The 12326-nt window shown below is 47.8% G+C and overlaps 1 protein-coding gene across 1 annotated transcript in view; it reads left to right on the top strand.

The window, feature by feature from the left end:
• The window catches only part of LOC140907170 (dynein axonemal heavy chain 5-like), a 266273-nt gene that overhangs the window by 56961 nt on the left and 196986 nt on the right, over positions 1 to 12326 (top strand). The window contains exons 17-20 of the mRNA XM_073332494.1: positions 2101 to 2274; positions 2368 to 2457; positions 3073 to 3228; positions 9449 to 9588. Coding sequence (XP_073188595.1) covers positions 2101 to 2274; positions 2368 to 2457; positions 3073 to 3228; positions 9449 to 9588 — 560 coding nt within the window. The remainder of the gene's footprint in view (positions 1 to 2100; positions 2275 to 2367; positions 2458 to 3072; positions 3229 to 9448; positions 9589 to 12326) is intronic.

The raw sequence follows: 12326 nt of genomic DNA, 5'->3' as shown, positions 1-12326 counted from the left end.
TTCTCTAGTTTTTTCCAAGGTCATACATTGTGCTCACAGGCTCCTGCTTCGTTTTTGGCCTTTCAATCTGTCTCTGTTCTGTTAAACTGTTCGTCTGTGTCTCACTCATGCACACAGTCACAATACTCAGTGGAACTCTCCACCCACATGGTGCTAGTTTCTGAGCAGGCTCTGTTTTGCCATGTTTAGATATGGGCTCTTAAGTGTTTCTTAGAACTATCTTAAGTGAAGAGTGCATTCACACATCAGTTTTAACTCAACCCATTATAAGGTTTCATCCAGTACATAGCACAAGACAGAAAAGAGCTGTACTCAGTTTAAAAAATATATTACCCAGCAGCTCATTTGAAATATTTTCTCAGTTGCATTTCTTATGCTCCTCCTTCCAGATTGAAATAAACAAAGAAATCAACATTGTGAGCTATGTCTTTAAAATCAGGACCAATTTTAGATTTGGGCCCCAATTCTAAAACAAGCTATGTGAGCAGACCTCAGTGCCTGCACAGAGCCCCACTGATGTCAGGAATCGGAGTCTTGATGAAGGGGGAAGTACTGCTCTACTTTCTCCTGAGGGAATTCTGAAAAAAAAAAAGAAAAAAAAAATTCTGCGCACAATATTTTAAAATTCTATTCATTTTATTTGTCAATAAATAAACGTGGAGGCTCCAGCATGGCAGTGGGGAGCACCCTGCAGGTCTCCTTCTTCCCCCCAGGACACAGACTGGGAGGTGAGGCTGTACCCAACACTGACACAGTGCAAGGACCAGGCCCACTCCAGAAACAACCTGGGGCCCTGCCCCTCCATGCCAGGCACACCAATTTCACAAGTGAGTGGGACAGTCTTGCACACACGCCCAGCCCTAGGTCCTGATCCATGTGTGTGGCAAGTAGGCTCAGACAGCAGGATGCAAGTGTTTAGGGGCTTAGTGTGGGTAGAGCCAGATGTGGGGAGAGAGGGTTCTATGTGGGGAAATCTCAGTGCAGGCTGCTTGGTGGGGGCGTCCAAGTGCAGGGGGGGATCTGGATGCACAGGGGCTCGTTGGGGAGTTCCGAGTGCAGGGGGAATGGAACTCTCCAGGGGGGTCCAGGTGAAGGTGGTTAGGGCTCAGGAGGGGGGTGAAGTCCAGGTGAAGGTGGTTGGGGATTGGGGGGGTGTCTGGGTGTGAGAGGCTCAATGGGGCGGGGGGGGGGTCTGAGAACTGGGTGAGTGGGGTTTGGTGGGGTGCAGATCTAGGTACAGCTGATTGGAGCTCAGTGGGGTGGGGGTCCAGATGTGGGGGGGGCAGTAGGGCTCGGCAGAGGTTCCATGTGCAGGGGGGCTCTGGGTGCAGGGGGGCTCTGGATGCAGGGGGGGGAGTCTGGGTAAGGGGGGTATGGATGCCTGGGGGTTGGACATACAGAAGAGAAGCCCCCTCTACAGTGTCCCACCCCATGCTGAGGAACGATGGGGGCAGGATACGGGGAGTGGGGTGTGGAGCTTCCTGTAGCCGGGGGAGATTTCTGGGGTGGGTCCTGGTCCTGGTCCCAGCCACTCCTTGCAGGGGAAGAGGAACTCCTGTTGTTGCCCAGCTAGCCAGGACTAGCAACTGAGTCTGGTGCAGGGTTGGAGCCACCGGTTGGGGTGGCTGTAATTTACCGCTCTGCCAGCTGCTCCGGGCACCTGAAAAGACACCCCTGCACTGCTGAGGAGCAGTGCATCATTGATCTTGTGGCTTCCCTTTGCTTCTCCATCATTTTCTGCGAAGAAGCAAAGAAATCTGTGGGGGACATGAATTCTTCCCAGGTGTAGTGGCACAGAATTCCAGGAGTACTCTACACCAGACTTGTGTATGGCTAAATGACACTGATCATTTGGAGAAGAGTCAGAGAGAAATTAAGTATTGCCCCATTATCCTATGTAGGTAGCTCTTTTGACAAATCAGACTATTTTAAACATGATATTAGAGCAAAATGAGAATTTAATAAATTAACCTATTAGATAAGATTGTTCTATATTCACAATAAAATAACTTAATCAGTTATAAACACACAATGACAACTTATTAAGCGATTGCCATCTTGATGTAGCATTTACTGCAAATCTCCAATCTCTCTTTTTAGACTGAACAGATGTTGGGACTTCTGATGAAGTTTGAACACATTGGTAAAGACCATATTGATCTTACTGAAAAATATATAATCATCCTTCAGCGATACAGCCGAGATTTAGATCTGGTTCGAAAACTCTACCAGAAGCAAAAAGAAAATCCGCCTATGCCTCGTAATGTACCACCTGTAAGGATGAAACTAAGGCGAGAGAAAAAGATGTTTACTCTTTGTCTGTTTTATGTTAATGAAAACATAAACTTAAATCTTGCTCCATTGCAGGTAACTGGGAAGATTATGTGGGCCCGGCAGTTGTTCAGAAAAATAGATCATCCAATGAAATTTTTTAAAAAGAAGACTGCACTTTTGAAGGTTGGAAATTAGTGGGGGGAATGCTAAATTCGAAAAAAAAAAAAAAAAGGACATGCCAATAACATAGCTTACTTTTATCTCCCTTATATCCATTCCTCTGCAACTTTAAAGGCCTGGCCCTCAGATCCTAGTAGCTCCTGCCATACTTGACCACTCTAGCTTCTGACCTCTGGTGGCAATGCCAGTTCCCTCTGTGGCTCATCACAGCTGCTTCCCAATCACCTTCTGCTGCTTGGTCCTAGTAGGTAACTCAGGTCACTCCTTTTGTCCTCACCTGGGCCTACCCCACATTGCCCTGCGCTGTAGACCATTGTTTCAACTTCCCCAAAAGAAACAAATCAGTGAAATTGCACATGCCATGTCTTATATTACAGTGTAGAATTTTTGTAGGTAAGGTTGATAAAAATGAGAAAAGGAGTTTAAGAAGGTGTTTTAAAAGTTTCCTAATAGAATTTTAAAATATCTTTCTAAGTTGTTTGGCACATCTGATCCCCAAAATGGCTTGGCCTACAAACTCCACACCTGTTTGGTTTCATTGACCATCGTGAGGAAAGGCACAATCTAATCCATTATATGAGCGCAACATTATAAAAACAAATTTCTTGTGATTTGTAGACTCCGGAAATGAAGAAGGTAATTTGGAGCTACAACAAGATGGCTGCTGTTCTTTTAGAATTCGAACTTCTTTATCACAGAGCATGGTGCAGGTTTGCTGAGCAAGCTAAGAATGGACTGCATGCTTCATTACTTGTCAGACATCGAGAAACCAAGGTAAAGAAGTTAAAAGTTAAGAATAAAAGGACAGTGAACTTTATTGCTTTTACTTTAATCACACACAAAAAACTATGTTTATAAAATGCCATTAAGATTGCTAAATAAAGCACTCTAAGGATACTCTGTGTGACCTTAATTCTGCCCCCTTATGTGTATATATTACAATACAGACTTTAATTGTTTGATCACATGCTAGTTTTTCCCACAGGATGCCTATCTCATTTAGTGGAGGATAGGTTAGCCAGGGATGCACCACCATTTTCTGAGTGTCCCTAGCCTGTTTGCCAGAAGCTGGGAGTGGATGACAGGGGATGGATCATCTGATGATTGTCTGTTCATTAGTTCCCTCTGGGGCACCTGGCACTGGCCACTGTCGGAAGACAGGATACTGGGCTAGATGGACCATTGGTCTGATCCAGTATGGCCATTCTTATGTTCTTATGTTAGAGCACATAACGGACAATACTCAGAGAATGATATAGCTAGTTGATTTTTTTTTTATCCTACTCTTTCCGTGTATAGACCCCATGTCTTATTTATTATACATTGTCCAAAACCTGCAGCAAATATGTAATTATTAACTGCCTCATGGTCTTTTCTATGTTCATCAACACTATACTGAGTACCTCACAAACATCCATGAATTTGAGGTTGCAACTACTTGGTGAGATAGGAAAGTATTATTATCCTTTCTTTATAGATAGGGATTACAGCACAGAGAGAGTAAGTCCAAAATATGCAATTTTGAATGCTTCAGTGGTTGGAAAACCCCCACTTTAGATACCTAGAACCTGATTTTTTAGAGTACTTAGCATTTTTTTATAGCACTTTACATGTTCAAAGCACTGTACAGGCATTAATCCTCGCAACATCATTCCTCTGAAGTAGGTATTATCCCCAGATGGGGAAATGGAGATGTGACATGAGAGTGATTTACCTAAAGCCACAGAGTGACTCATTGACAGATTCAGAATTAGAACTCAAATTGTCCTGATTCCCATCCCTATGCACATTTCTCCAGACGATGCTGCCTCATGTGCATGTGCCAAGTAGCTCTTACTGACTTCATTTGCATTTGTGAGTCCTTAACTCTTTTGCATATTAGACCTTCTTTGACTCAGGTTGGGCAGTGTGTAGTGGTCCCTCACTCTCAGTTGGGAGGGAGGCCACTCCGCCTCACTGCATCAGGCAACAGTAGTTGGGCTCGGGCCCTGCTGGCTGGGGTCAAGCAACAAGCAATTACTCTCCTTGGGCTCAATACAAGTATAAGAAGATTACTTATGATTTTGATATCAAAAGGTATCAACTACTTGCTTGATTCAAAGTCCCTCAGAGTCAGTTTAAAAAAAAATGAAAAAAACCCAAGCCTTGGCGATGCAGTCTTTTAAAAACCAAAAAAACCCACTTTCTTCCTCCACACACAGCATCCAGCTCTACCTTGGATAAGAAAGCTCCAATCAAGCCATGGCCAGACTGATATTCTTGGGCTTGGTCAGTTTGTCCAGCATTCCCTGTCCAAGTTTACTAGCAAACAATGAAATTATTTCCTCATTCCCAGTCTTCAGTGCCAAGTCATATGCTGATAAGCCTTTTTCATTCTTCTTTTTAATGTTTACATTTCAGCTGTAAATACAGAACAGGCTGCTTAAGCTAAAAAAACAAAAAAAACACACAAAAAAACCAAGCAGTCTATAGCTTGCAGCCTCCTGTCTGAGGTAAACAACAGTTAACAGTCTGGAGCGCTGGCCCCCGGGGAGGGGCAGAGGCACAAGCAGTCTTTAGCCTAGAGCCTCCTGGCTATGGCAGACAGCAATCAACAATCTAGAGTCCACAGCCTCCTGGCTGGGACAACCAACAATCAAGGCAGAGGCCTTCCGTCCTAGCATGAGTGTGCTGCCAATCCCCAGATGTGAAGTAGTGGCAAAGGAGATAGAGGGATCTGGGCCCACCTTACTCCCAGCCCACTGGGTCCCAGCCCATGGCCCTATTAGTGGCAGGTGGTTCTGCCACTGGGTTGGCGGGGAAACCGAAATATGGTGCCTCACTTCCTGGCACCATGGCTGGTCCAAAGTCTGGTTCCCCTGGCTACTTCCTACCCTACTTAGCTGGCACTGCTCTGTTAAGCTGGAGCTCCGTCTGGTTGCCCCACAGTCGGGCGGTGGCCACTTCAGCCATTCCTCGGGGTCCTAACTCTCTTCAGTCTGTAGGTTGCTTGTCTGCTTGGCTGCTGATCCAGGGTCCCGAAGAAGGTTCGGCTCCCTAGAAAAGATGTCCGCCTCCTTCCCTGGTACAGCTGCAACTGAACTGCAGGGCCCTCCCTTTCTATTTCGTGCCCCTCCCCAGTACTTCTGACGAGGTGGGCGAGGTGGGTTTGGTTCTGCCCACCATGGGGAGGGTAGTGGTCTTTCACTCTCAAGTCTGGTAGGGATGATCTGTCATTCTCCCTCCTGTCCCTGGACCAGGAGAAGGCATTGGACAGGATGCACCCGGCTTCAGGCCCCAGTTTGTGGGCTTCCTCCAGGTGCTGTATGCCTCCGCGGAGTGTTTGGTCAGGCTCAACTGGACCCTGACCGAGCCGGTCAGCTTTGGGCGGGGAGTACAACAGGGAAGCCTGCTGTCAGGCCAGCTGTACACGCTGGCGATCGAGCCCTTCCTCTGTGTCTTCTGTCGGAGGTTGATGGGCTTGGCGCTTCAGGAGCCAGAGTTGTGGCTGGTGCTGTCGGTGTACGCCGATGACATGCTCCTCATGGTCCAGGACCCGGGCGACCTAGTGCGGGTGGAGGCCTGCCAAGCGATCTGTTCGGTGGCCTCCTCTGCCCGGGTTAACTGGGTCAAGAGCTCTGGCCTGATGGTCGGAGACAGATGGCAGCCGAGTTACCTCCCACCTTCAAGCCATCCGGGGGATCGTGGGACCACTGCTCTATCTTGGGGTTTATCTATCCGCCACGCATCCTTCTCTGCCGGAGAACTGGCAGGATTTGGAGGCCAGGGTGGGTGAGCGGCTGCAGAGATGGACGGGACTCCTCTGGTGTCTCTCAGTGCAGGGGAGGGCACTGGTGTTGAACCAACTTGTCCCATCCATGCTCTGGCACCGGCTCAACACTCTGAGCCCGGTCCCAGGGATCCTGGCTAGGCTCCAGAGGGTAGTTCTGGAGTTCTGGCCAGGACTGCACTGGGTCTCTGCAGGGGTTCTGAGTCTTCCCCTGGAGGAGAGAGGACAGGACCTGGTCTGCCTCCATAGCCAGGTCCATGTCTTCCGCCTCCAGGCCCTGCAGAGACTCCTTTATGCCACAGGTAGTCTGGTGTGGAACACGTTGGCGCATGCCTTCCTCTGCTGCCTCCGAGGGTTCCGATACAACTGGCATCTCTTTTTTCTCCAACCGAGGGGTCTTCTGCGAGACCTCTCTGAGTTGCCAGTCTTCTACCAGGACCTCTTCCTGACCTGGAAGCTGTTTTTGGCAACCAGATCCATTGTAGCCACTGAGGGGCAGACCTCCTTGCGGAGTCTGTGCTACACAACCCCTACCTTCATGTGCAGGTAGCGGAGTCCCCCTCAGTGCGCCAGAGGGTGGTCATGGCAGAAACCACCAGAATCTGAGACCTCCTGGACTACGACGGGGGGACTGGGTGGATCCCTGAGCGCTCAGTTGGTGCATGGGGCTCTCCACCCTCCTGACCTCCCTGCACGTGCTCCAGGAGGTTGGGGCAGCCTTGTCGCCCACCTCTTAGGTTTTCCTTGAGTGGGTACTGCAAGAGGGTGCTCCCCAATCACCCCAGGCCCTCCGGACCTTTTCATTGGACCCCTGTCCTGTGAGCCCTCCCGGCCCCCTTCCTTCCGCAATCCGAGTCAGCTGCATGCTCTGCAGCCGGTTTGCTTCTGAACCACGCCAAGGAAACAATTCTGCATGCTTGTGCTCCACATGTTTCACTTCCTTACCCTCCTGTCCCGCCCTGATACCAAATGGCGGGACTATCTATGACCTGTGGAGGGTGAGGAACCCCAGTGAGCCAGCCTCTATTCCACTCTGGTCCCATGGCCTGCTGGGGATATCGGTTGGTGGCTCCTTCATGGAGCCGTGAGCACGGGCGTGTACCTGGTGTGGTTCACCCCCATCCCCGAAGCCTGCCCCTTTGCTGCGTGAGGGAGAACCTGGGGCACGCTTATCTCAAGTACACCAGGTTACAGCCCCTATTCTGGCTCCTCCTTCTGTTGAACTTCTGGCTGCACTTTTCCCTACACCAGTTTATATTCTCAAACACTGTCCCGGGCCCCACGAAGTTGCAAGACCACCTCGTCAGCTTCCTCCGGGACCTGGCCAAAGTGGCCATCTTCACCACCAGGAGGAGGATGCTAGAAGAGAGGGTGCTCTGTGAGTGTGGGGCCATTTCCGCTCCTCCCTGACCTCACATATCAGGGCAGAGTTCCTCTGGGCGGCATCCGCTGGCTCCCTAGACAGCTTTGAGGAGCAGTGGGTGCTCTCCAGGGTTCTCTGCTGGGTGTCCCCCTTTGGATCCCTAGTTTTGAACCTGTGACCTTCACTCCTGACCCTGTTATTCATTAGTTGTCACCTGCATTCAGTTGGTTTCTGGGTCCAGTGGTCCCTCCCGCAAGGCTGGGGGAGGGGCCTTTAGACATGGGCAGGTTTGTGCCTGCACACCTCCCAGGATTCCCAATAAAGCCTCACTATAGGCATCCAGAGATGAACACACAATTAATGGCCACTGGCCACAATTAAATTTAAGGGACTTGCCCACATCACAGAGGAATTCTGTGGCAGAGGAAGAGAGAGAATGGGCAACATTATGAGTGCCTGATTTTCCAACCTTAATAACATTCTGTTAATGTCATTTTTAAAATTTAATATCCTAGTTTTTAAGAAAAGAAAAAAAAGGTAAAATCACATCCAAATTTTATTGTGCCCAAATGTAACAACACCCTCCTCCTCTTCATTTGGAAGATCAGGCCTTTATTGTGGTTATTCTTGAGTTATTGACATAAAAATTAATTATTTTGAGTTTTACTCTTTTTGTGCCCAGATAGCTCAAAGGCTGCTTTGTTGCTAAAATATAACTTGTTTTGTTAATTTCTGATGATAAGGAATTGTTCTGTTAATTTTTATTTTCATATTGGCAGGAATAATTTTCTAGCTTAGCAAGTTTTGGGTTTTCTAACCACAGTGTATGGAGAAAGAAGACTATTCTAGCCAATATTTGTTTTCAAATGATGAAGATACAGTAAAAGATTCACAGAAAAATGAAGTCAGTGGGAGTTGCTGGTTGCTCAGTACTTGGAAAATCCAGTTACGTATTGTGACAAGGCAAGGCCAGATGGCTATAGAAAAGTAGTGGGAGATAGATATATTAGCTCCAGGCTAAAGAAATCCCAATAGGACCAGGATAAGTAAAATGGTAGCTGCTCCAGGTCAATTAAGACACCTGGGGCCAATTAAGAACTTTCCAGAAGGCAGGGTGAATGCTAGGTTGATTGGGACACCTGAAGCCAATCAGGGGCTGGCTGAAACTAGTTAAAAGCCTCCCAGTTAGTCAGGTGGGTGTGCATGTCAGGAGCTGTGGGAGGAAGTTGTGCTATTGGAGAGACTGAGTAGTACTCACCATATCAGGCACAAGGAAGGAGGCCCTGAGGTAAGGGTGAAGTGGAGCTTGAGGAATTGAGGGCTGCTGTGGGGAAAGTAGCCCAGGGAATTGTACATGTCATGTTTCTAAAAGGTCAGCTAACATAGCTGATACTATTAGGGTCCCTGGGCTGGAGCCTGGAGTAGAGGGTGGGCCTGGGTCCCCCCCCCTTTGCCCCCTGATTAATCACTGAGACTGGGAGACAACAGAGACTGTGCAAGGAAGGATAACTTCTCCTCACCTCCCTCACTGGCTTATGATGAAAATGGCTCAGTAGACTGTGACCCTTGTCTCTAGAGAGAGAAGGGTTACGTGGAGGGTCACAGTGAGCCTCTGAGGCTAGCGAAATCTGCCAGGAAACGCGGGACCCACGGAGTCAAGGACAGAGCTTTGTCACAGTTTTGAGGTGCCTGAGTATGGGTTCAGGAGTCTAAATGTAGGCACCTGTTTTCAAAATCTTTGTCAGTCATCTGTACTACACTTTATACATTTTTCAGAAAAATCACACTGCCTATGTCACCACCAAACTGCCACTTTGTGTTCACTGTTGTTTTTTCCTCCCCTCCTGTTCTGGTGTGTAAAGGAATTATTCGTGAATTTGGATCCTATGGTCCTTGAAGTACTGTGTGAAACAAAATACCTAAAAAAAATGAATTTTGAAGTTCCAGATGTTGCCCTTGGCATGTGTGCAGAAGAAGAACAGATTAAAAAACAGCAAATGAAGTTAGTGAACACTTAACTTGATTTCATCTTTATCCGGAAATTTTCTTTTGGGTCTCATTTTTATCTGCTTTTTTGGTCATTATAATCACTTTTCCTTGTGACAGATGTTAGTAGAGTCCAATGGAGTCTAAGTACATTTGCCCACCCATCTTTAATAATAATGTCCCCAGTGTAGTGATCCATGGTTTCCATCTCCATAAATACCTGATCATTAGAAAGCATCAATACTCTTTTCTTATGCCTTTTCCTTAAAGTCCCTTTGAACCCTTGCAATCATTCCAAAGGCAGGGACATTCACTCATATGCAAATCTCCATGTCTTGTGTAGCATATTAGGCCAAAACTATGCTGCATTGATGCTAGAATTATGGAGCACTGCTCTCCAGTTCTTCTCCCTACCAATTGTCCCTGCTACAATCCAGGTGCAGTACAAAGTACTGTCAATATACTATTGCTTGTGTTACTTATTTCTTTATTTTGGTGAAAAATCAATTTAGTTTATGCTGTCCCCAGATTTTCAGCTATTAATGTGTAGAATATTTTCCTGTTGACAATGGATAACTGCCCTATAGAAGTTGTCAGGAAAAGCTGGGGAATTTGGCAGCTGGGAAGGGGAAATTGGGATTCATCTTTGAGTGATGGTCCCTGTTGTGTTCCACTATGGGTTATGCATGCACCCAGAGCTGGAGAATCTGAAAATAGTGTCCCTGGGCCTACATGTGCCCTGGTTCAGTTCATGCCTCCATCCAAAGGAGTAAACAGTGGGACTGACTGACTTCCTTTCCAATTCCTTCTTACCGCTGCATGTTTTGGGTTGGAACCTCCTGTGTCTGTAGCTTCAGCTTCATTCTACAAAATAAGAATTTGATCTACTTTTATAAATAGTTTTAACGGCTTTTACAGTTTAGTGTTTTGGACTCTGTTTGGGTCCTGGACTATGCTTAGGACTCTGGGGTTCAAACTCTGCTCTTCCTGCCCACAATCCTCCTCAGTTAGTGATGACCACCAGTGCTGCCTGTATGGCCTCAGGGAAGCCGACATTACAGCTAGGTGCCAATCAATCTGCCAATCGTTCTCCAGCCATACTAAAGAAGGGTGGGAACTTCGTCTCCACAAATACCTCATGGAAAAGGTCATGGAGAAGTCTGACTTTGTTGTGGGAGACTCTACCCCCCACCCCCAGGCCCTCTGGCAGGATCTTGTCAGAAATCCAGGAAGCACTCTCATAAGCATGAGACTAAGCCCTGGTGTACACTATGGGGTTAGGTTGAATTTAGCCACATTAGATCGGTTTAAAAATGACTGCGTCCACACAACCAACCCCGTTCCGTCGACCTAAAGGCCTCTTAAAATCGACTTCTGAACTCCTCCCCGACGAGGGGAGTGGCACTAAAATAGACCTTGCTGGGTCGAATTTGGAGTAATGCAGCTGCAAATTGACGGTATTGGCCTCCGGGAGCTATCCCAGAATGTTCCATTGTAACTGCTCTGGACAGCACTTTGAACTCCAATGCACTAGCCAGGTACACAGGAAAAGCCCCAGGAACTTTTGAATTTCATTTCCTGTTTGGTCAGTGTGGCGAACTGAGCAGCACAGGTGACCATGCAGTCTCCCCAGAATCATAGAGCGTAGAATGTTTCTACACTCCCTGTATCATCTCCGTCCCTGAGGTTATCGCAGATTAGAAGCGAAAAAAACGCACTAGCGATGACATGTTTTCCGAGCTCATGCAGTCCTCCCACACTGATAGGGCACAGCTTAATGCAGGGAGGCATTCAGTGGCAGAGGCCAGGAAGGAATTAAGTGAGCATGAAGAGCGGAGGCAGGACGCGATGCTGAGGCTAATGGGGGAGCAAATGGACATGATGAAGCATCTGTTGGGGGAGCAAACAGACATGATGAAGAGTTTGTTGGAGCTGCAGGAAAGCCAACAAGAGCACAGACCCCCTCTGCATCCACTGTATAACCGCCTACCCTCCTGCCCATGTTTCATAGCCTCCTCACCCAGACGCCCAAGAACGTGGAGGGGGAGGCTCTGGGCACCCAGCCACTCCACTCCAGAGGATGGCCCAAGCAACAGAAGGCTGTCATTCAAACAGTTGGATTTTTAGTGTGGCTACAATAAGCAATTTGGCCTTGTCCTTCCCTCCTCCCCAACCCTGCCCGGGCTACTTTGTCCGTTATCTCATTTTTTTTAATTAATAAAGAAAGAATGCATGGTTTCAAAACAATAGTTACTTTATTTCAAAGGGGGGAGGGTGGTTGGCTTACAGGGAATTAAAATCAACAAAGGGGTGCGTTTGCATCAAGGAGAAACACATACAACTGTCACACCGAAGCCTGGCCAGTCATGAAACTGGTTTTCAAAGCCTCTCTGATGCGCAGCGTGCCTTGCTGTTCTCTTCTAATTGCCCTGGTGTCTGGCTGCTCAAAATTGGACTCCAGGCAATTTGCCTCAAGCTTCCACCCCGCCATGAACGTCTTCCCCTTACTCTCACAGATATTATGGAGCACACAGCAAGTAGCAATAAGAATGGGATTGTTGGCTGTACTGAGGTCTGACCAACAGCGCCAGCGAGCTTTTAAACATCCAAAGGCACATTCTACCACCATTCTGCACTTTCTTAGCCTATAGTTGAACTGCTCCTTACTACTGTCCAGGCTTCGTGAGCCATGGGAGCAAGGGGTAGACTGGGGTAGGTGCAACCGCGTGGTGCTGCCAGCTGGGAGAGCAGCCT

The sequence above is a fragment of the Lepidochelys kempii genome, chromosome 2 (genome assembly GCF_965140265.1).
Source record: "Lepidochelys kempii isolate rLepKem1 chromosome 2, rLepKem1.hap2, whole genome shotgun sequence".
NCBI classification, from domain to species: Eukaryota; Metazoa; Chordata; order Testudines; family Cheloniidae; genus Lepidochelys; species Lepidochelys kempii.
The sequence above is the reverse complement of the archived record's forward strand: the minus strand, read 5'-3'. Positions and strand labels throughout refer to the sequence as shown.